This window comes from Saccostrea echinata, unplaced genomic scaffold (genome assembly GCF_033153115.1).
Source record: "Saccostrea echinata isolate AGI-Se365-2 ecotype Australia unplaced genomic scaffold, CSIRO_AGI_Sech_v1 ptg000022l, whole genome shotgun sequence".
NCBI lineage: Eukaryota > Metazoa > Mollusca > Bivalvia > Ostreida > Ostreidae > Saccostrea > Saccostrea echinata.
Genome location: NW_026889771.1, coordinates 16,439,909 through 16,465,799, shown reverse-complemented (window position 1 = coordinate 16,465,799; position 25,891 = coordinate 16,439,909). Strand labels below are relative to the sequence as shown.

The 25,891-nt window shown below is 34.6% G+C and overlaps 2 protein-coding genes across 2 annotated transcripts in view; both read right to left on the bottom strand.

Moving 5' to 3' along the window:
• The window catches only part of LOC133190547 (uncharacterized), a 42,060-nt gene extending 19,935 nt beyond the window's left edge, over positions 1-22,125 (bottom strand). Inside the window, exons 1-2 of the mRNA XM_061326233.1 lie at positions 21,254-22,125; positions 4,309-7,325 (exon numbers count right to left, since the gene is read on the bottom strand). Coding sequence (XP_061182217.1) covers positions 4,309-7,315 — 3,007 coding nt within the window. The 5' untranslated portion in view covers positions 7,316-7,325; positions 21,254-22,125. The remainder of the gene's footprint in view (positions 1-4,308; positions 7,326-21,253) is intronic.
• A 218-nt stretch (positions 22,126-22,343) lies between these two features.
• LOC133190554 (uncharacterized) lies at positions 22,344-24,855 on the bottom strand. Its single transcript, XM_061326245.1, has 3 exons — positions 24,807-24,855; positions 23,913-24,036; positions 22,344-22,858 (listed from the first exon to the last, which is right to left on the bottom strand). The coding sequence occupies exons 2-3, from the start codon at positions 24,024-24,026 to the stop codon at positions 22,502-22,504; spliced, it is 471 nt and encodes a 156-aa protein (XP_061182229.1). The 5' UTR covers positions 24,027-24,036; positions 24,807-24,855; the 3' UTR covers positions 22,344-22,501.
• Between the last annotated feature and the right edge of the window lie 1,036 nt (positions 24,856-25,891).

Here is a 25,891-nt window from a genome sequence, read left to right as displayed (position 1 = left end):
CTTCAAAAGTCATGGTCAAGGTTGACACAAGTCAAACTCTAAGGTAAGGAAGTTGGCAATAAACCTCTACGTATGTACAATTTCTAAAACGAGGTAAATTATTGACAAATAAGTTGATGAAACAAGAATATCAGCTGTTTCGTTTAAAGTCATCATTTTGTAAGTTCTATGGTCGATACAATGACCTTGTCAGCAAATACAATTTATCACAATCTAATTAAAATTAGATGTTCCCAATCCGCTACCGCTTCTCAAACATCTAACAACATCCCATTCGGGGTCACGTCAGAGCGACCTTTCGATTACCCAATGAAATCGCCGTCGTCGAAATCGTGGCTTATAGTTCGGATGCGTTTCTTTTTTTACTGCCAAACCTAAACGCCCGAGGGGTTTCGTAGTAAACAAAATATGCATGGTAAAGACCGTGCTCTGAATGTGACGTGCGAGATATATAGTAGTTTGTGCATTTTCGTTTGCGTTATTCAGGTAAGAATGCCAGATTGGCGGACTATACGTTCAATTTATACCAAAATTACTTTAATTCAACGGAAGACAGTCTACTGAGCATCAATAATATAGAGATGTAGCCGTGGAACTAATTTTAGAATTGAATACAGAAGGTTGAATCTGATTGGCCAAATTTTTTATGTTTATTCATAATCGAAAGGTCGCTCTGACGTGACCCCGAATGGGATGTTGTTAGATGTTTGAGAAGCGGTGGCGGATTCGGAACATCTAATTTTAATTAGATTGAATTTATCATTGAGTCAAATGCTGACTGACGTTTTTCACACTAATTGTTAGGCCATTATTTACACACTGAATTGTCGACGGATTTTTCTGTTATTTCCCGATCATGACAAGGAGCACACGGCGGGTGTGACCGGTCGGCAGGGGATGCTCACTCCTCCATGGCACCTGATCCCACCTCTGATGTGTGGAGGTCCGTGTTTGCTCTGCTCCTATTTTGTATTGATTAATGGACTTTTGAGCTTGAATACTGTTCGTTATCTCCATATATTTCATTTCACCTAAAACCTGGTACCTAAAAAAAGTCTTGTCACAATGAATATACATGTAAAACAGTATGCCTTAGCACCAACTGTTCAAAAGTTACAGCCATGGTTAAAAGTTAGCCAAACTCTAAGGTCAGGAAGTCAGAAATGTTGGTACTCAAAGGAAGTCTTGTCACAATGAATACACTTGTGAAATATGAATGCCTTAGCACCAACTGTTCAAAAGTTATGGCAAAGGTTAGAGTTTTAAACATAGGTAATCATCATAGACTAGAGAGCTCACCTCAGGAATGTTGTCCTTAAAAAAGGCAAAGTCTCACACTAAACTAATAATTTAGTATTCTGCATCCCTAGATGCAACATTTATGAAATTTTGAGGTTCCAGTTATTTGGGAATGGACTTATCTAAAAACTTTAAACTAGTCACTCATCCAGAAAATGTAAGTCAAATCCGCCAGCATCTGAAGCAAGTTTGAGAGTGTTCTTCCCTTGATGCACATGGTAATGGAACTGCTCCAAAAACTTTTAACCTGGTTACTCATCTGGAAAATTAGGCCATATCCAGCATCTGAAGCAACTCCGCTAGTATGCATCCCTTGATGCATCATCCATGCAAGTTTGCTTCAGGTAGGCCTTATAGTTTCTTGGTCACTGACCTGCTCCAAAAACTTTAAACTGTTCACTCATCTAGAAAATGTAGGTCAAACCCTGCATCCAAAGCAACTCTGGTAGTGAGCATTATATAAATACTGCACGAGTTGAGCATAACATTGAAAATTTTCACCCCATGAAAACCATTGTCAGCCAAGGTTGACAATGGTTTTTGAGGGGTGAAAATTTTCAATGTTACACTCAACTACGTGCAGTATTTATAATATTATACTGAATGTTTCATACAATTACATATTACAGTGAACCTTGTGCGCATAAATTCTGCGCAGTAAATATTTTTTGGAATATCACCCGTCGTCAGGCAATATCGATTGTTGCTATGCTGGAGGCGTGGCTTCATTATTCAGCAGGTAAGTGTTTTTTAGCAAATGCTGCTTGACGAATCAGATTTAACTAATTTAGATGAAAGTATAACATCAATAAATGTGTCTTTAGTGCAAAGTTGGTTAGCGTAGGGTTAATAGTCACTTCAGAAAGAAACTGCTCCAAAAACTTGAACCTGGTCCCTCATCTGTAATTATATTATATCTAGGTCAAATTCAGCATCCAAAGCTTACCTGAGGTACTTTGGCCCTGCTATTCCTCATCAGATTTTTCACTTTTAATTGTATATACATACAATAATATATATGTATTCATATTTAAAATTTTGATATGCCTTTTGTGGCCCCATCCTACATACAAAGGCCATGATTTGAATAAAATTGAATCTACAATACCAGAGGATTCTTCCCTTTACCGGTTAAATGACTAATCATGGCTTTGCTGTTCTTCAGAGAAGAATGTTTTTCAAATCTTTTCTTATAAATTTCTATGTAAACTATGATCATCTATTGCATCCCCACTCTACCCCCTGGGGTTTAACAGATTTCAACAAACTTAAATCTAAACCACTTGACTTGAGGATGCTTCCACATTTAAAATATGATTCATTATAGCTTTGCTGTGCTTCAGAAGAGGAGTTTTATGGACTTTTTCCAATAAAATCCTATGTAAAACTATGATTGCACATTGCAGTCCCACCATACCCCTGGGGGTCATGATTTGAACAAACTAGAATCTACACTATCTAAAGTTGCTTCCATAATAATATGAATAATCATGGCTTTTCTGTGCTTGAGATGACCTCAGTATGTTTTTATTTAAGCCCTAGAGGGGCTTGAGATATCTAAAACGATGCTAGGACATCGATTTACTCAGATGAAAGTAAAATGAAGCTTACCTTGAAAATGTCTGTATATTCAAAGATATGAAGTGTTAAATGTCATATTATATTCTATGAAGAAGGAATAACATGAGTGATGCTCATAAGTAATGCTCGTAATCAAATGAAAATTCCTGTTTTTCATGAAAACCTAATTTGTGAAGTTGATATATATATGGATTGACCGAATGAAAGGGCTACATTTGTTTTTACAAAGGCAAATTTGTTACACTATTATTTAAAGAAATATTGTTAAAACTTAGAGAAAAAATTCTTTTATTGGAAAGTACCAGTCAATAAGAGTATATTTGCTGATTAACCTCATTAACTGGAAAAGAATTTGGGTAGATTTTAATGACATATAATTAGGCCAGTGAATGAAGATCATTTTTACATGTAACCAATTTCCTCGATCTATTATTAGAAAGTATCGGTCTATCTAAGTCTTTTATCTGCATCTTTATACTTTGACATGTCAAAACAAACCAAAGATAAAACACGTTACAATGTATGAAAATAATATATAGTGTAACGTTTTCAGGTATAGCTGTTGTTTTTGGATATTCTTTTACCCGCTTGATGGGTTACGTTACAAATATTGTTTGTGGGTCTCTTATTTCTGAAATTTACCCAATAAAGAAAAATTGCAAGTTTTCTATAAATTTATTAGAATTAAATTAAAATAATTAAACAATCATAAATTTATTATAATATGGGCAAATATAAACCCAATAATACCTAAGAACTTTGTTATGGGTATTTTACCCAATGAAACTTTACCCAATGAAACTATACTCTGGGAAATTGATGGGGACCCAAAAGTACTGGGTATGAAATGGCATCAGACTTACCCAACCTTAAATGGGTAGCACAAGATGTAATAATGGGATGATTACCATTCTGATGGGCTCTTGTGGCTCCATACCAGGTGAGCAGCTAAACACTACTGCCGTTTGGCTGTTTGTTCGTCTGTTTTATACCTTTCAGTTGGTAGGTGCGAATTATACCACACGCAAAACGTACGGTACCGCACGGATTGGCGCCATGTTTGAGTTGTAGTGCACAAAGTTTACGCTCGAACAAAAAGTAGTGATTAGGAGTAATTATAAGGTTGTGCATACATCATATGTTGAAATAAAGTCAAAGAATGATGCCTTGGTAACATTAAGGTGAGTCTGCTTCAGGATCTTTCTCCGTTTATAGTACGGATGATTGTACATGGGTTCGTTTCATCGAGGAAATTCGGGATTGCATTATAAAAGTATAGTAAATGATAAATATAAGTTAACATATAGACACTACAATATCATAATATCATTCCCATGACATCTAAGACATATGAATAAAATAATTCATTTATATATTATTAAAGAACAGAGATAAGAGGCCACACGTGTAACAATAGCAATAACTTACATGGTCCATAGGAGATCAAGTTTTTTGCTGGATGCCCATTAGTCGCACTCTGTATGCTGTACAAATATGGATCCTGACACAGACAGCTTCTCCACATCCAGAACTGAACACAGTCTGCAGGGCAATGACATTTCAATCCATTTCTAGGATCCTTTCTTCTCTCTAATGCTTTCTTTCTATTCTCTGATCTCTTCTCCTCAAGTCGTGCAGGTGCCTTTTGGAAATGTTCATAATTTTTTCTGCTGCTTTTGCTGCAGCTGGATGAAGTTTCCTCATTAGGAATAAACACACTCTGAGGAGGCCTCTGCTGCCCTATATCCTCCAGAGAGTCTTCAAATTGAGATACCAAGTCCTCATCCTTCACACTGTTCTCATATTCAGATATTGTTGGTATTCCATTAAGTGTATTCTGGGAATCACAAATATTGTTGGAGAAATGTGGAAAACTTAAGCTTTCCATGCTGGAATCCAGAGTCTCTTGTTCTTCTGGGACACAATGCTCCACAACGGACTCTTTACAAAACTCTCCTTCAACATTAGTATCTGGAACAACTGCTACATCTGATATTTGTTTACCTGAGACATGCAAATCCATGGTATCTATATCATACAGACTGTTTTCCCAGTTTTCTCTGACATTTTTAAGATCATCCAAATTCTCTGCATCTTTAATAACCTTTTTTCCCTCAAAAGTGGAATCCAAATCCAGGCCATGGAAAGTAGCAGACAAACTAGACACTTCTACCTTGCTCTCTCCTTTGTGCTCCTTAGAAATACTACCATGTAGCTTTTCACATTTCCCTAATGTTTCCATGGTATTTTCGATGTTTTCATGGAACAGCGCAACTGGTGATAATTTGACTTGTTCAGTTTCATCCAATGAATGAGAAGGAAGATTGATAATGAACCCTGGAGGTCTACTGGGCCACTTATTCTCTACTCCAGAACTTCTTTTGGTGCATACTGAAGAATGATGACCTTCCTCCATTTTCTTTGCAAGGAAACTTTCTCCAGTTTGAGCACCGGTCTTGTTCCCTCCTGTTTTTTGTACTGTATTAACATACTCTTTCAATTCTGCACCAGTTATAGTACAAAAGTCTGCATTATTATTTTGATCAATGCTTGTTCCATCCTCGAAGTGAATCGTCTTAAGATAAGACTGAAAGGGACTATCCCTCTGCCTGTGTTTACCTCTACTCCCAAATTCTCTTTCTTGCCCTTTAAGACTAGTACTCATTTTCATAGGTATCCTGCTCTTTAGTGCAGCAATTTTATCCTGCAGAATTTTGTGGTAAGTGTTGGAATGATCTTCACTATCTAGATACTCACTACTCCAATCTTCAACAGAAGATACCATTGGTTTAGAGCTCACAGATGAAGCTAGGCTTTCACTGGAATCCTTGTTACAATCCTCTTCACATCGCTTATTTTGGTCTTTTGTGGAGATTTTTCCTCCAATACTATTTGTTTCCATGTAAATGATATTCTTACAATATCTATCTTCAGTAAAAATGCTCTCCTCACCTTGTGTATTTTTACTAGACATTACACTCAGGCTATCTTCACTTTCTGTTTGTGAAGACAATTCCCCCTGTCTGTTTTCCTGCAATGTCTGATCTATCTTCCCAAACATGGGCTTATCCTTGGCATTTCCTAATAGTTCATCATCATCTTCTGTCTCAGTCTTACACAAGTCATAAATTTGTTTGTCTTTTCCTTGAGCATTCATCTCTTTGCATAAGGTACCTCCCTCTTCTTCAATAGTTTCTAACACACTTTCAGTAAATTCTAGGTCAGTTTTTGCTGAAGAAAAAAATGTGTCCTCCTCTACAAATTTCATTGTCACACTTGGTACTTCTTGACATTCCCATTCTTCTTCAAAATGTAAATCTGAATCAAAACCCTGATTCCTATTTTTAACATCAGTGCTAATTCCACCTGTTATGTCAGAAATATGTTCTTTACAGCTGTCAGGATTGCTTCTGTCATCCATGGAATTTCCAGATGCCTGTACACTTTCTAACTGATTGCTTTTCTCATGAATTGTTTTATGTTTTCCTTCTATTCTTTGGGAGCGTTCTTCATACAATGTACCACCCTGTAAAACATTTTCTCTTGGAATTATAATTTTGGTTGGATCTAAATTAGGAACATCAAGGAGGTCATTCATCCAATCTTCCACAACACCACATTCCTGCTTATCTCTATGATGCCATTTGTCATCTTCACTCTCAGTTGTTGATAATCTGGAAGTTTCTGGCCTAACAACTTTAGATTCTTTTCTTTTCTTACTAGTTCCATTTAGCCTTTGATCTCCAGTCTTAAGTCTCTCCCTCTCTCCCTTGCCCCTGCTATCAGAACCTCTTCCTCTGTTTACTGGGCCTCTAATCTCACTTGCCCTAGTCATGCTACTAATATGCCTTTCATTCATTAATTGGTTGCTTCTACTGCTCTTTGTCTCTGATGTCATTCTTCTTTCGGTGTTTTCCTTTAACATATGTCGACTCTTTCTAGTTCCTTTTGGTTTTTCCCTCTCTCTTTTATCACTGTTCTTTGACAATGTTTTGCTACTCTGGTTGTCACTTGTACTTTCCGTCTCTTCTATCACTGGGAAATTAATATGTTCTCTTTGTGTAAAAGAAGTTAAGAAATTGTCTTTTTGCTGTAAATTAGTGCAAGAAGAAGTTAAATTTTCATTGATAATCTGACACTTCTTATGAAGGTCATCTGACTTGGGTTCATCTTCAGATGGACTTTTCATATCTTTGGCCATTTCTGGGACAGATTTCTGCTCCTCCAATTGCACCTCATTGCTCATATCATCTGTTTTTTTACTGTCCTGTTTCAAGACATCAGGAACAGAATGCAGAGTTTGGGAAACTGTAGGCAGAGATGGCCATTCTTCATCCTCATTGTGTGCTTCTGTCTTAAGCTCTTTCACTGAACGCTCAAATATTCTTCTCAGTCCACTCTCCTTCCTCTTTTTTCGCCCTCTATTGAAGGACATTTTCTATAAACTAAAAAAAAAATCAAAATTAGAAAGTAACCCCTTCTTCGTCAGATTAACTTCAGTCATTAGACAAGAGGCCCAGGGGCCTTGAGAGTCATCTGAGTATCAAGAGTTTCTAGGGATGGATATCGCCAAAAATTTCGTATCGTGATACATCATGATTTTTTCCCAAAATATCAGGATAATATTATATTATTTTTACAAGCAAATTTTACATTTATTTTAAATGAATATTCATATTTTCCTGAAAAATAGGCTGGAAAAACTTAACTTCACTTTTTTCATTTTTTTTTTTTTGTTTACATAATATCAAGCAATTTGGATGCTAAGATGCCTTTCTCTTACAGTTTTCAACATTTTTTACACTTCCTGTAATTGTAATTTGAAAGGTTGAACAAATAAACGAATAATTTCTGGAATTTATAACTGTGTGCCTAAATACCGGTATTTTAGTCTCTGTATCATGATAAGTATCACACAATTAAAAATCACAATATACCAGTAAATCGATAAAATCGCACATCCCGAAGAGTTTCTCTTCATATAATCAACTAAGCCCCATAAAGAACTGGAACTCTGGACTAACAAAACAGGAATTTTACAATCTAGTGAAAACTCATGTGTTCATTATTATATTCCTTGAAGCTTGTTCCTAGTTGCTTTATAAGAGTAGAATTTTTTTTTGAATATAGTGATCACCTAAGATCCATCCTGGGGCCTCAGCTCCAAGGACACACAATTCACAAATTTGGTACTTGCATGTGCATCAAGTCTGCATGTAGGCTGTTGCTTGTTAAATGTAGACGAATACACAAGATTTTAAAAGTAGACTGTATAATAAATTTTCAATAGATGGCTAAATGAGCACAATCCTGGGGCCTCAATCAAGACCGGAGGGGCAAGAAAATCAAAATATTTGTAGAGATCGATAATCATGCAAACAATTGGTCTAGCTGTTAGACATTCACAAGTAAAAAAAATGGATTTCAAGGATGTAATGTCATTTCAATTAATGACCAACTTAGCCCCACCCTGGAGTCTAAACCCTGGACCTAGGGGACATAAATTTCATAATTTGAAGATAATTGCTCAACTTCAGGACATTGCAAGGTTTCTGGTTATCATACAGAATTTTTTCAAGAACTCTTGAGTAGGTTTAAATGTACTAAACAGGCTATATTCTGGATCATTTAACCTACCAATCCAACCTTCTTTTTCAGATTTTGTCAAATCGGTGTTTTTACAATTCTCAATGCACTTCCTATGTCAAATGTTTATAAAAGGGACCTACATAATTTTTCACCATAATATTTTTCCAAAACCCACTTATTTCATACAGTTTTTGTATTATATTTACATTTGCTGTGTTTTTCTACTAAGCCAACCGTGAAATTGATTTGAAAACCATTTTTGTGTATACTCACGTGTAGAAATATACACGGAGAAACTCGCGCTAAAGTGACGTCACAATGATTCTACAGAGACGTTAATAAAAATATGACAATATAGGGCAGCGAGAAATTCAAACATTGAGTATATATTTGGTGCATTTAAACATGTAAAATGTAAATATAAGGAATGTTTTTAAGGAGGCTGGGGGGTCAACAAATTAACCATCAGATATAACTTTATTTTTTAGATATATATCTTAAGCTGTCAACTATCATTTGGCAAAGAAAAATTTCATACATTTTAGTTTTAAAATTTGATCATTTTTGTATATCTTTATATGGAGCTCTTCTTCTAAAGGAGATCAATATAGTCTGAAAATGGCCACAACCACCCAGCCCTCTTAAGTTTAGTGTGAATTATTGGTGTGTAAATCACACAGACTTGTCACGTAGGCATATTTCTTGAAGCGCGCTAGCACAAAACTTAACCAGAAGTCTCTGATGAGACTGTAGCTCTACTGGTTGTATTTATAAAGGAAGATAAAAGTAGCACTTGGACTTGAAACTTTGCAACAGCAATAAATAGAATAATGATCCTTCGTTTAGTCTCTTTTGTGGCAAGATTTATTATTATATCAGAATAAAACTGTAGGAGGAGTAGCATTTTAAAACAATTTTAATGAAATTTTGATTTAAGTAACCATGGCAACATCATTCAACAAAATCAAAAAACAATAACACCAATTATGTATCTCTGTAGTCTACTTGTATGCCACATTATACTGAAATCAGACAAAAAGTGTAGGAGGAGTAGCGTTTTGAAAGTATTTCAAGAAAATTTCTATTTTAAGTAACCATGGCAACACTGTTCATCGAAATCAGAAACTGGTACAGAGAATTATGTATCTTAGTGTAGTCTAATTGTGTGCTAAGTAATACTAAAATCAGACAAAAACTGTAGGGGTAGCATTTTGAAAGTATTTCACAGACATTTCTATTTTTAGTAACCATGGCAACACCATTCATTGAAATCAAAAACCGATAAATAGAATTATGCATCTTATTATAGTCTACTTGTCTGCCAAGTTATATTGAAATCAGATCAAAACTGTAGGAGGAGTAGCATTTTGAAAGTATTTCACAGAAATTTCTATTTTTAGTAACCATGGCAACACCGTTCATCGAAATCAAAAACCAATATACAGAATTATGCATCTTAGTATAGTCTGCTTGTGTGCCAAGTTATATTGAAATCAGATCAAAACTGTAGGAGGAGTAGCATTTTGAAAGTATTTCACAGAAATTTCTATTTTCGGTAACCATGGCAACACCGTTCATCGAAATCAAAAACCGATACACAGAATTACGCATCTTAGTATAGTCTTCTTGTGTGCCAAGTTATATTGAAATCAGATCAAAACTGTAGGAGGAGTAGCATTTTGAAAAATTGTTTACAGACGGACGGACAGACAGACAGACAGACGGACGGACGACGGACACATTACTATCGCATAACCCCTATGGTCTCTGACCAGTAGAGCTAAAAACATTCCTTAAATATACATTATTGTATCTTCATTTCCTATGGCTACTAGAAATTTTGGCTGAAAATTTATATATCGGAACAAGACATGGATATACCGGCACCGATTATTATTTCTGAGTTGCTTCCCTTAACAGCTAAAATTGATCAAGAGACTGGTTGATTGTTTTTATCATGTAATTGACTGAATTGATTGAAACACATTGTCATAAAAATATTGGCATGGTTTTATTTTTATTTTATATTCGTAGTTACTAAATGCTGCTTCCTTCACACGACCTAAGAACTGTTCTCAGTCGGCCTACCTTTTTTGCCCTTCCCAGCATACTGAGCATAACTATGGTAAATGACGATCTATTGTCTCTTTGTCCCTGAATACAATGCACAACAAAGCCATTACTACTTTTCTTTCTTGCTTTATAGATGATTCTACCCATTGAAGGAAGTACACGTGCTTTTGTTTATACCTCTGTAACATATGCTTTATTGGTTTCCACCGCTTAGAGAATTCTACATGGAAGATCACTCTCAATCACTATCCTATAAGTGAAAAAACCCATGTATTAAACCTTTTTTCTCCGGAAAACCCTGACTTGCCAATGTCCTTAATTTTCTTACTAATATATTACTGTAGATTATTGTACGCATGTACTTAACATTGTGGAATGACTCTTAGACATCAAATTGCAAGAATATTAAACCCACAGTGGACAGTTGGACAATAGATTTGATGTGGTAATTTTGGTAAAGGGCTAATTACATGTATAATCATACCAAGTTTGACTGCTTGAGTCCAGTATTAAAGATTTTCTTACTAATTCCTTATTTTACACGAGTACTTAACATCGTGGAATGACTAATATTTCCTACTTTCTCCGGCATTTTCAGAGTTTTTTCTGGAGTTTTCCAGAGTACAACACAAAATTGTATGGTTAACAGCTGCTCCGTTCTACATCATCTTTTTTGCCTTTTTCAATGAGGACTACCTATCTACTGAAACTGATTTCTTTTCAACAAAGAAAATATAAAGTCATAATTTGGAATCAGAAACCAGGGGTGTGCAATTAAAAAAAATAAGCACTAGCCCACGGGCTAAATAACAGGAATAAAGTTACAAGTAAAAAAGTTACTAGCCCTAATGTGGGAGGGGGGAGTACATATTGAAAAAAAAAAAGGTTAATTGTTGAAAAAGTCAGGATTTTAATGTCACTCTTTTTAAAATTAAAGTTTAATTCTAACTAGTAAAATTGAATCATGTATAAAGTAATAATTATGATAGAAAATAAAAATGAATTTAAATAAATTATCTTCCCTTTTTCTGATCTTTGCACTAGCTCGATCATTATAAAATGAAGTGAAAATCTTTTTTCATCTTAAATCATTAAATACACTGGAAATATATTTTATATAAACCACATAACACTAATCTTTCAGTTGATTGAGTGATCGTTAATAATTTAATGAGATATCTGCATGTATTTACTGTAAAGAGAGGAATGGAGGAAATTCGGATTAGAAAAAAAAACAATCGTTTTTTTGGAAGTAATAAGTCAGGTAGTACTGCAAAATGGATAAAAGTATGGAGATTTACAAACAAAAAGAGCATGCTCCCTGGAAATTTTTCAATGGTTGGGAATTTAATAGCAAAAAATGAGTGAAAATTCCGATAGTGGTTTTCATGTATTACACTGGTAGTTTTAATTTTTACTAGCCCAAGGGGCTACCTCCATGCAGAAAACTACTAGCCCGACCCCAAAAAATGGTAGCCCCGGGCGTCGGGTGACGCTAATTGCACACCCCTGGAAATGATGAAAAATTTCTCATTTCTTTAATTTGAACGTGTAGAATTTTTCTGTTTTTGTGTCATTTTACAGAAGATATGACTTCAGACATTATTTAGAGTCTTAATTGTAAATTACAAAATTTTGACCTACTCCGTGATCCTTTTGAAAAACTTGTTTACCAAAAGTTGTCACTTTTTTTATACATTTTTCCTGCAGATTTACAATATTTCAAAATTTTTCCCTTCATTTTTATCACTTTAAATTTATATCCCAGTTCGACGGTTGTTACCCAAATGGGCTTCAATATATCACATTTGAGTGAGTGGTTGCAACCTGTTACAAAATCAAATAAACATATTGTGTAAGATTTATTGGTGACATTGCATGTTTCATATGCTTCCCAGGAAAATACAGTCAATCCACATATTTTCTCCATATGCATAATATATATAAAGCCTCAGTGGCTAATTCGGGGGGGGGGGGGGGGGGGGGGGGCAATATTTGATGCTCAAATTCACAAAAATACCACTGTGATTTTACAATAGTAGATTTGATCTATAGCCACTATATCTAGATCAAAGGCCTGAAGGGCCTGCGAGTCGACTCGCTCGAGTAAATTGAGCTTTTTCATACAACTGGACACCATACCTTATATTCAGTTTATTTTGCATCTTAAGAGATTGAATATCAGGTCTCCATGTTCGGTTAAAAAATTAAGGGCTTCAATGCTATCTCACATGAGATTTTGCTATTTATTTACAGTCTGGGTTAAATTGGTAAATACACAAATAAGATACATAATGTGACAAAAATTTCAACATTTTGAATAGAGATCTGAATACATCTGCTTAAATTTGAAAGGGCCTCAATTTACCCCACACCTCCAAAAGAAAAAGAAATTAGTGTTTATCTCCCACCTTCTGAAGTCAACTGAATTCTTAGAAAGACTTCACTTCAGTATTTTTTAATTATAATTATCATCAAGTTGACTAGATCTCAGTGTTCCATTAAGAAACAAAAAACTACAATAAAGTGGAAAAAAGGGGGGATCATGTTAAAAAAGGGAGAAAATGTAACAGTGAAAGAATTTTAACATATAAACATAGCTACAATCACTGGGAAACAACCTCTAGTAATGGAAAACAAAAATTAGATATCTATGAATTATTCTTTTTAAGATCCACCTAACTATATTTCTAATATTTGAAAATCAATAAAAAAAAACCCACATACATAAAATTAAAAGCTGTTGACTTTAGTTTCACATATCAATAACTGAATAAGGCACATGTACAAGTATATTTATAAACCAAGACCCAAGTACCTGTAAATAAGATCGCCATGATTATGTCTGAAAACTTTTCATTATTTGCCTATCTATCCCATATTATTGTGAAAAGCAGCACTGCAAACCTGGATTCTAATAATGAATTTAAGCATACTAGCTGCAGTGGTCTATGTTATAGAGTAATTAAGTTAAAGATTCCCACTGCAAACCTGGATTCTAAAAATAGATTTTTCAAGCACACTAGCTGCAGCTAATGAGAGCAGCAGGTGTTTGTGTTAGGGAGTATTCTAGGTCAATTATAAATAAACTTCAGATGGGAAGATTAGATCCGCCTAACATGCTTGATCATATATTCATACGCAGTAATTGTACATCATACAGATATTTAATCAAAATTTTCTTTAAAAGCATGAAGACATAAATAATGTTACAGTATGAAATTTTATACAGTTTTTACCTCCTAAGTTTATACAATCACTCAAACAAAAGCATTTTTTGCTAGAACTATCATATTTGGTGTATGAATCACCTTGATGAATGAGTGATAATTTTACAGCTCTGAAACAGCTAAGATGCCAGGGAGTAGCTCGCTACGCGAGCCGACTAAAAAAAAAATGTGAAAAATCTTCATATTTCCCTAACAATCATGCAATAAATGTATAATACTCTCGAAAGCATTTTTTCTCATACATTTTTTTTAAATTTACCTGATTAAACTATGTGAATCAACTACAATTTTTAAAATTGAAATTCTGCTTCCAGTGTAATACTTACAAAATTTTCCCAATCTGAATCAGGTTGGCTTTACTACAGTTAATCCACACTTTGCAAAAGTTGTGTCCCTTGGCGGGGTCAATCAAATGGTAAGGGAAAGAAAGTACAATCCTCCTCTTTATGCTACCAAACATTTGGGTGTGCTCCGATTAATCCTCTGTGATTAAATTTTTTTTCTTTTAATTTATGGGTAGCTCCATCCTGGGGCAATCTATATTCAATTGTAGATGCACAGATTTTTTCGAGTCAAAGTAACAAACTAGAAAACTACAAAAGCTACTGTGAGGATTCTGTGAAGTTTTCTCCAAACATGGTGGCTAAGGGACATAACTTTTACAAAGTGTGGATTGAAGTATTGGGAAAGTAATTCAACCCCACCAGACGAGACAGTTTCAGCATTTTTTTTACCTTATATAAGTGGTACAGATAAATGATACCATTCCCAATACTAAAAACATAATTATATAATAAAAGATTACGAAGCTCATCTCGACGAATGTTATCTATAAGTAAGGCAAATTTCACATCATATTTTTTTTCTAGTTAGGGTACATACCAAGATCAGTATCCATGCAAGTTTGGTTTAAGTAGGACTTACAGTTACCTGGAAATAGACCTGCTCAAAAAACTTTTAACCTGTTTACTAATCAAGAAAATTTTGGTCAGTTCCAACATCCAAAGCAAGTCTGGAAGTTTCATCCTTAAATGCACCATCTATGCAAGTTTAATCATAACAGGCCATAATATTATATAGGTACTCCAAAAAAAAATACCCTGATCACTCATCTGGAAAATGTAAGTCAGATTCAGAATCCAAAGAAAGTCTGGAAGTGTTCATCCCTAGATACATCATCCATGCTAATTTGGTTAAAATATGGCTAAAATTCACTCATGTGAAAAATCTAGGTCAGATCCAGCATCCGAAGCAGGTTGGTTAGTGTACATCCCTAGATGCATCATCCATGAAAGTTTGGTCCAGGTAGGGCTTATTGTCACTTGGGAATGAGACTGCTCCAAAATCTAAACCTGGTCTCTCATGTGGAAAATCTAAATCAGATCCAGAATCCTAAGCAAGTGTGATAATGTCCATTCCTAGATGCATCATCCATGCAAGTTTTGTCCAGGTAGGGCTTATAGTTACTTGGGAATGAACCTGCTCCAAAAACTTTAACCTGGTCACTCATCTGGAAAACCTAGGTCAGATCCAGCATCCGAATCAAGTGTGGTAGTGTCCATCCCTAAACGCATCATTCATGCAAGTTTGGTCAAGGTACGGCTTATAGTTACTTGGGAATGGACCTGCTCCAAAAACTTTAACCTGGTCACTCATCTGGAAAATCTAGGTCAGATCCAGCATCCGAAGCAGGCATGGTAGTGTCCATCCCTAGATGCATCATCCATGCAAGTTTGGTCCAGGTAGGGCTTATAGTTACTTGGGAATGGACCTGCTCCAAAAACTTTAACCTGGTCACTCATCTGGAAAATCTAGGTCAGATCCAGCATCTGAAGCAAGTGTGGTAGTGTCCATCCCTAGATGCATCATCCATGCAAGTTTGGTCCAGATAGGGCTTATAGTTACTTGGGAATGGGACTTGCTCCTAAAACTTTAACCTGGACGTCGACGCTAACGCTGACGCCGGGGGTATAGCATAAGCTCATCTCGACTTCGTCGAGGTGAGCTAAAAACATTATTTTTTCCGAATTTTGAGGCTAAAAATTCCCAGTTCAACTAGGGGTGAATGATATGCCTCCTTCACGATACAATATGTATCATACAATTTTGTCTCGGTACGGCTATACATTTATACATTTACAATACATTTTGATAGAAGGAAACAAATTCAACATTGTTTTATTTTTTTGTTTCACTAAATCCTGTCACTAAATCTACATGAACATTAACTTAGAGAAATTAATTACAATGATTTGACTGTTAAAGTTTATTTTATAAACTAACAGTCCTAAAAGAAATTACGTTTTAAAAATTAAATTATGCTTAGTATGCCGAGTAGTGTGTTTTACTTATACCAAACCTGACTGAATAGCAATCCCAACCAAAAAATGAACCAAACCAAAAATGGAGATTTTGTACCGTGTATCAAACCGAGAAAAAATACTGCGGTAATCCGTTTCACTCCTAAATTCAACTGCTGAGAAACAGATTATAATGACATTGTATCTCTTTTCTTATAAAATGTTGTACAAGTGTTTTCCTTCCTCTTGGGAAGTAGAAATCAGTGGTAATATGGCGGGATGCATGTTGTCGGCAGCGTAGTGAGTAATCATGCTAGTGTCTTGCATTTTCAACAACTTGATAGCATGACAATGTGAAAACAAGGGACATTAATAACACGTACCTTGACAATGAAAACTTGTTGATTATTCCTTAAAGCATGAATAGGAATAGAGGTAAGAATAAACACAAAATAAATTTCCAGAGTTTCCGAAAACCATCGGTCCTACCGGCAAAACCGATAGAAAATCGAAATGTTCAATGTAATTTGCTATACTACCGGTCCGCGTGACTGATTGTTATTTTGAGACAGAGTAAAATTATTCTAATTAAATGTACTCTGATCTATTACGATGTCTCCAGGGGTGTGCAATTAGCATCGCTCGACACCAAGGGCTACCATTTTTTTGGGTGCTAGTAGTTTTCTGCATGGAGATAGCCCCTTGGGGTAGTAAAAGTGAAACTACCAATGTGATACATGAAAGGCACTAATGGTATTTTCACTCATTCTTTGCTATTAAATTCCCAATAAATGAAAAAATTCCAGACAGCATACTCCTTTTGTTTGTAAATCTCCATAATCTTATCCATTTTGCAGTACTACCTGACATATTCATGGTGTAGTACCTAAACGGTTGCTATTAGAACAAAAAAGCGTTTATTGTTTCTATTCGTAAATTTTACGGCTGCTAGCTGAAATAAATATGTTGGAGGAACTTGTAACAAGAGGTAAAATTGTCAGAAAGTGACTCCAAATCGATTAAGTCTCAGAAAAATCCTTGTGCATGGAACAAGTAAGGGATTTCTTAAAATGATGCCAGATGTAGAACCTTCTAAAAATTTAAATATAGTAAAATTTCCGAAGTATGTACCCATTCACAAGTCAATATACTCCAAGTTTCCATACTTCTTTTCATCACGCATTTATAGGTTTGAGTTCATTTTGGTATGTAAAGATGTGTCAATCTATAATAATTCGTTGATATGATAATTTTTTATAAAGTGTATTTTGAAAGAGATTTTTGGACAAAACACAATCTTCTTAAGTTACAGTTACTATCAGAAATGTTGGTATGTAGGCTCCGGCTATAAACTGAATATAATGCACCGGCTGCTATTTGAAATATAACTTGTTTTTCAATCATGAAAGAGAAAATTAAAAATCTTATGGCTGCACAAAAAATATATTTAAAACATCCAAAGAGCATATAGAACACAATGTCTACATGTACAATTGACATGTATCAACTTAACTCGAATTTGTTGTGTTCTGCCAAGTAGAGCTGATCTTCGAAAAACATCACTATACAAAAATCAAAAAGAAAGCTATACGAAGGAAATGCAAGTTTAAATTAAATGAAAGAACTTTACCATCAGTACTTCAAAAGCTTTAGAAAGCTTTTGAAAACTAGTTTTTTTAAATTTTTTAAATTTTTGTAGCCTATATGTACACTTAGACCTAAATAATATCTAGTGAATTTTCAGTAATAGCCTTTGACGGTAGTGCTTTGGTACGCTGTAGCATCAGAAAATACAATTAACATGCATTATTCAAACCATCAGATCTTGAATGGAGAGGATGTCCGATTCCCCCTTTTAGATGATTTTCTGGATTATTAAATTTATACAGATAGAAGAGACAATCAAACCCACCCCCGGGGGGGGGATGGGGGCGAAAGGAGGCTTTTCAGATGGAGTAGACTTCTACTTGTTTGCTTGTCAATTTTCTTATATTTCTCTCTCTGTTTCTTTTGAGTGGGTTTGGACCCACCCACCCCCCCTTTTAAAAAAAGGTGGAGATCCAACATGAAAAAGGCTAATATTCTATCCAGTAAGTAATATATAATTATGTACATTTAAAGGAGAGAGCATTACAATTATTTACAGACATATGTAGTCTTTTTCGAAATAGAAAGGGGGGGGGGGGCAATTGTGAGCAATTCCACTTTCGTATTTTCAATACATGTACATATTTTTTGGCCATTAGGAGTGTTTGGCCACACTGTACTTGTACATCAAAAATTAAATTTAAGAAAAGTAGTTTATTGAACTGGATGTATGATACAGTAGCATCTATAATAAGGTCTGTTATTCGAGCGAGCCGCTCACTTGGACAAAACTTGTAAGGAGGGTGTATCTATCGTTGCCTTGCTTATACATAGGATCCGATGCTGCTGATCTGGCCTTCAATTTTTGAAAAGTGTTTGGAACAAGTCCATTCTAAAGAAACTATGTTACCACAACTCATTGGATAAAAATTTATATCCCCCCCCCCCCAAAAAAAAATAAAACAAAAAACATGAGATATCCTTAATTTGTGAATCTAGTGTAATTACCCAGGTGAAATCTAATAAATTCAATAGAAGATGCACATAATTTAAAGACTAACAATTTTACTGTGTGCAGGATACTTAGTAAATCTACAGGGTATTAACAAACACTACTATCATTATTAGTCATATCATACATATATAGATATAGAAATTTAATAAACCAATTTATCGTTATAGGATCGAAATCAAGGTAATATAAACAAGTCAGTTATTAAAAAGAATATAGAATGAACATTTCAAATATAGTTTTCTAAACTATTGCATAATAGATGTAAATTAAGGATGTGTATTAAAGAAAAATTGAAAACTTAAGACATTTCCAATAGAAACTGGTGTTGTTGTCTAATAGTAGCCGTACATAAGTTTCTCCGCATGAAAATGCTTTTGTTTTTAAGAAACCGATTAAAATGGGTAATTCTATGAAATAATCAATATGTCTTACAAAAATACACCGATCTGTCGATTCATTTTTATCAAAATATCTAAACATTTTGACGCTAATTAAATATATTTCTTATGTGCATGTAAGTGTGTCAGAGACTTTCGACAGTTTTCGTTCTATACATCAACAATATTTTTATTCATAAAAAAATTAGAGATACATATTAGTTTTAAAAGGTATGTTACATTCCATAAAGGTGAAAAAATAAGCAGCTAAACTTTGATAATTGAATTATTGACCATTTTATTGAGCCAGCGAAGAAAAATACTTACCATTTCGTCCATTTTTTTCCATTAGCAACTGAACAATTTTGAGATAGCAGTAATGTACGCACATTTTTCTGATAGCAAATGTTTAGGTACTACACCGTGTTATTTACTTCCAAAAACGATTGTTTTTTCCAAATCCGAATTTCCTCCATTCCTCTGTTTATGGTAAACACATGCAGATATATCGTTAAATTATTTACGATCACTCAATAAACTGAAAGACGAGTGTTATGTGATTTACATAAAATATAGTTCCAATGTATTTAATGATTAAAGATGGAAAAAAAGATTTTTGTTCCAGTTTAGATGAGCTAGTGCAGTGCCCATAGCCAGAAAAAGGGAAGATAGTTTATCTAAATTCATTTTTATTTTCTATCATAATTATTAATTTATACATGTACATGATTCCAATACAAGTGAGAATTAACTTTTAATTTTAAAAAAGGGTGACCTTAAGCCCCCAACTTTTTCAACAATAAACTTTTTTTATATTAGTTGCCCCCCCCCCTCCCCCAAACATTTCAGCTAGCAACTTTTTACTTGGGGGAAGTGACTTTATTGCTGCCACTAACCCGTGGGCTAGTGTTTGAATCTTTTCAATTGCATACCTGTGGTCTCACAATCGGTGTTGTAATGATTCTTGGAAAGATTTAAACACTCAATTTGAGTACTATAAACCAATGCCATTTTTTTTTTTTTAATTACATCATGAAATATATTAAAATTTATTCGGACTGGTAGAACACATAATGTTATCAGTCCGAATGACTGATAGAAATATTTGGTTTTCGGAAACTCTGATTATTTCATTTGTTAACTTGACAGAAAATTCCCCTTTGTTCTATTTCAACGCTATTTTTCCCAATACGTTCTATTTCCACTATGGAAGAGTTATACTTCTTAGTGCGCTCTTTGTGAAAAAGTCAGAAAATGTACAAATAAACTTTTTAAAAGCAAAAGATTTGCAAATATCAAAAAAAATAATTACTTTCGAATTATGTTTAATAAAACCTAGTGAACGATTACACTTGTACAGACTATAAAATGAATTGTGGTAAAAACTTATAAGCATGTACAGTAGAAAGAAAAAAATACCAAAAGATTCAATCTAACAATCTAACAGGTTGGGACCACTCACCCAAATGAGATATTATAGCCCGTTGAGGATATAATATCCCAATGTTGGGATAAAAATTTACAGTGCAAAAAATGAATTTTTTTATTTTGGCTACAAAAATCATAAATCCGCATCAAGATAGTTATAAATATTAAAGGAATAACTTTTAGTTAACAAGTTTTTCTTTATGCCCACTGTTTAGGAGATTGATCCCTCAGAAGTTCATTAACTTATTGGGGATCAATCTAACAAACTGTAGGGTTTCAGAAAAACTTGCTTGCCAAGTTATTCCTATCTAATGATTTTGATGCGGATTTCTGATATTTATTGCCAGAAGTATTTTTTTTTTATTTTTAGCACTGTAAATTTATATCCCATCTGGGATATTATATCCCAAAAGGGCTATTATATTGATATCCCATTTGGGCGAGTGGTCCCAACCTGTCTAAAATGCTGGAAAATGCACCATTTGGAGCCATTTATTACAAAAAAATTCTCGGGGAGACTCCCCGAACCCCCTAATGGAAGGGAACCCCTTCAATATCCTTCCCTTCAGCCCTATGGGCCTCACCCTGCCCTCCCCCGAACTTCTGGATCCGCCATTGAGGCCTGTTTTTACATGTGTTTGTGCAGAAAAACTCGATGTGCCATTGTGGTGATTTCTGAATGGCCATTCATTTTCAAAAACTATACCACTGTGTTGAATTTAACATTAACCAGGTGTTGCTTTTTAACTGAAATTTATATTTTAACACTCTTACCTTTTGGTACAATGAAACAAGGTCATAAAATAACGGTTTTCATATTGACATTTCCCCGGGCACCATTTTTCCCGCGCACATGTTATGACGCTTTTATTCTTCAGTACAGAAGAGTTCCAATCAGACTCCTCAGCAATTTGTACCAAAAATGTGTTTCGTATAGTTGTGAATCTGTTTGACAAAACTGCCAAGCCATATACAAGCATATCTTTTCAAAAAGATAGTAAGCTAGCGCCGGGGGTTTCTCGATCAGTTCTATTTCTTGCTAAGTCCATGGCCGTAGGAACCCGGGGGGGGGGGGGTGCCCCCGCCCCCCAATAATTTTGCCGATATATAGATTACTGTAGTAAACGTAGATACTATATGCCCGTGTCCCCTCAATAAAAACGTTTGATGATCTTTTTTTATTTATTTATTTTTTCTTTTGCTTGTCAGGAAATTTTTGGTAGTGCCCTCGATCAACTGTCAACTGAAAAATGTTTGGTTGTGCCCCCCCCCCCCCAACTGAAATTGCTTCCTACGGGCCTGTAGTCGATAGCTCTATCAGGGACCTATATAGTTAGTTTATAGGTCCCTGGCTCTATAGTGCTGCAAAAGGGGGGGGGGGGGTAAGGGATATGATTGAATGCAAATAAAATACAAGTTTCTACCTTCGAATCGAAGGTACAGCTAGAATACGTCTGCAATAAGTTGAAGGGAAAAAAATGAGAAAACAATCACCTTGCATATTGTCCAATAACACGACATAAAAATATTGTTTGTACACATGTTTTCTGGCTGACGTCAGGATTGGCTATATATACCCAGTGCACTTTCGCAGCATACCCAGATGTCGAGTTTGGTAGCATAAAAAGGGAAATCATTGTTTCTTTCCCTTTTGACTTTTAAGGTTGATTTTTTTATTGGTCTTGCCTGGTCCCTTATTTCAGTGAACATGTCAGTGTAATTTTGGTATATTCAGTTCACAAATATTACCTAAAAATTAGTAAATAATATCAAACAAACAAAAAATGCAGATCGATAAAAAAAAGTGTGAAATATACGGTGCGGGGGGGGGGGCATCTCCTCAAAGCATAAGATACATAAAGAATGTTTGTTTACTGCATGCTATTCTTGATTTAAAATAACACTCAAAATTTTACATTACATATAACTCAATTGTTTCAAATGTTTTAAATTAAAAAATTTAATTGTTTGCGTAGATTTTAATTTAGGCTGAGAACACAGACACAAGTTCAAAATAAAAGTCTAGAAAATTTCAGCAATGCGTGCCAACACATTCAGAACTTGTTCGTCAATGCTAACACCAGGGGCTGAGTAACGTGTTTCCGCACTGTTCATTAATATTCTTCGTGTTTCTCGCTCTAACTTAATTGCAGCTTCTACGATCAACACGACGTTGTTGTGATCTACACCATCAACAGCAAAAGCCAAAAATATCTGCTCCGCCAACTTCCTCCGGTAAAGGTCGCCGCGATCTCCAGAAAGTCCAACATCTTCGTGTCTTCCGGTTAAGTACGTGAGTACTTGGTCCATGCTAGAGAGCCGTCTTTCTTTCACAAGTCCTGTGTTATTCATCATCAGTATTATTCTCTCACAAGCAACCTTAAAGATATATTAAAACATTTGTTTATTATTTTCTTTACTACTAACTAGCACAACCATCTTTGTTTCAGATTTAGACAAGTTAAGTAAGTCTGAGATTTAGATAAATTAATGATGACTCACTCAGTTAATAGTATTTCACTCGAAAACAGTTTTTTTTAATTTAAAGTCTTTTTTTTTTTAGTTAAAATTTAGTTTCTTGGAAGTACGATCTCCTACGAATGTAATTCGTTTCAATGTAATAATATATCTCTTGACTAATGGCTTAATTAATATTATTTCCCCGATTTTGTAAAAAAAAAAAAAAAAATTACTCAAACATGTGTGGTGTATAAAAAAGGGATTTAGTGCGCTGCTTTTGGTGGAAGATAAAGTTCGTGAGGAATGCGATTCCAGTGCAAACACGAAAGCTACAAGAAAACTCTGACTGTTACAACTGTTCAAACAAGGCAAAACATACTGGTGACAATGCAACATTCAGTTAGCAATGGTCTTCTTTGATATGATTTCCTCGTTTCCAGTTGACATGAAGTCCTGACAGTTGTTTTGTAATCAATATGATTTTGGAATTCATTTGGGGAGAAGTTAATCAGTGACTTTTTATCAAAACAAATACACAATCTGTTATAAAAAGTGACCCTTTCAAGTCTTTGGTGTATTTTAAAGGTAAGATAAAAATGTGTGTGTGTGTGTTAACAATGACACTAAATATTAAAAGCATGGAAACATCATAATTTAATTACAAGTACGTTCTCGTGCGACGGGTTAAAAGATGTTGTTATCAAATAAATTCTTTATTAAAATCAATTGATATTAAATGATATGCAGATAGCTTTAATGTGTTATTCAAAGTGCGCAGAATGCATCTGGTTTACTTGCTTCATCTCCCCCCCCCCCCTTTTTTTTTGTTTGATTTTTTCCTTCGTCTTTTTTTTTTTTACTCATCTTTTTTTGGTGATTTATTTCATTTTAATTGTTTTTTAAAATATTTTAAAGCACGTACATCTCCCTTTACTCCATACATTTTTAAAATATGAAATATTTTATTGGTAACCTGTGCAATCCTATTCATGGTAGTGACTGGAGCCATCATGTCGATTTTAGGATCTGTTTCTCTGTACAGGGTAACGGCGGGGCGGATCAGATCATACGCCATGGTATACGACATCAAACGAAAACTGAAAAACGTAGACATCACAGTCCTTTTTCACAAAAATTCTTACGACTAAAATTAAAATTTGCCAACTCTGTAATTTCTTTGTTTTAATGTTTTTTAAAGGAAATTGTTATTTCAGAAAAATAATTCACAATATGCTGTAATGTAATAGAAATATAAGATTTTTTTGTTACCTACTACAATTTAGGTGCATATAGAAGAATTGGAAATTTTTAATCTTAGTTGTAAGATTTTTTGTGAAAAGGGCTACAGATGTTTAAAATATAAATAAATATTAAAGACAGAACAATTTGAATTTTCTGTAATGATCTACATTTTTTCGGAAATAAAAGAAATATTTCTCGGTAATGAAAGCCGACCCGTTTTCAAAATTTTCGATAATGCAATAACCCCATTTCAATGACTAGTGCTGTAATTTTTGAAACGAATGACCCTCACTCGGGTCACTGACGGAATGTCAACAAGGGGATCGAGAATGATTCACATGTCTCCAAACATGCCAAAGTCAGTATGACTAGTAATCAGTTAACTGAATGTTTCGATCTGAAGTTGATCATTAAGGATTAAAATTAATAAGTACATGTAGTATTAAGAATTAACGCTGATTATCGCTTTAAAAAATCACTGTTCAGGTAACTTGCGCACCTGCTCGATCACTACACGAATCTAAAAAATCGTTAATCTTGGCACGCAAATATGTCAACTGAAAGTTGGCAACAATCTAGATTGTAATGCAACACCCATTGTTTTCGTTAATACATGTGTTCTTACTTGTGTTACGAGGGTATATTATTCCACTGCCTAGGTCGGTTCTATTTAGCAACAATCAGCCATTTGTAAACAATATTTGGTGAGGGAGATAACTCCTCGGATACTGAGAGAGAGAAAGAGAGAGAGAGAGAGAGAGACATCCGGGAAAAAAATATAACAAAGTGATTCTATAGGACTGCACTGTCGACCATGTAATCACTTTACATGTCATCGTGTAAATTCTTTTTCTAATCAAATATTTTTTTTAATATTCTTAAATAATTACGCTTTTTGGAAATATTTGTTTGAAACATCATTTACATGTATTTTAATGTCTACATTTGACTATAAACCATCCTCACAAACGATGAAACATAAATCGGTTCGAGGACTTTTAAGAACTAAAGCAATAATTTTGATTATGGGAAGACATTTCAATCCATATTCTGAGATATATGGAGCATGCACTTGGAATTAACAATCAGACGATTTTACCACACCCCGGCCCCTTTCCACAAAAATATAATTCAGGAAAACAGAAATTACTTTTTCCACTTTCAATATTATGTCGCTCAAAATTTGTGGTTCACATTCTTGATATTGATCTTCATTATTTGACCCTTAACTAAGAATTGTATACTAAACATGCAGGAGGAAGAAAATTATATATATTGTAACGATTAAGTTTCAAAATGGTCCAAAATTTGTACTCTATTTTATATTTTACAATATCATACCTGTACCTTTATTGTTTAGAATAATGAAAATTTTATTAGATATTATGAAATTATACAAGACAGACAATTTCTAAAATACAAAGAAATATAGCATATTAGACATTTGAAAGTCGTCATAAGATGCATAAATGTGAGTTCAACACGTTAGTGTACAGTTAAAAGGAAGCCGTAATGTGGATTAGTGGTACAGTGACTAGGTACAAGCAGAAACACTTGTATAAGTCGCTGACTCCCGGTGACGAGCACCCCCGGGGCCATACATCAATCACGTTTGTCCGTCAATCAGCGCTTCCTTCACTGGGTGTGAAACTCGAGACGGTTATCACTTTTCAATAGCAAAAAATGGATTTGTAGTGGCATTTCTCTGGA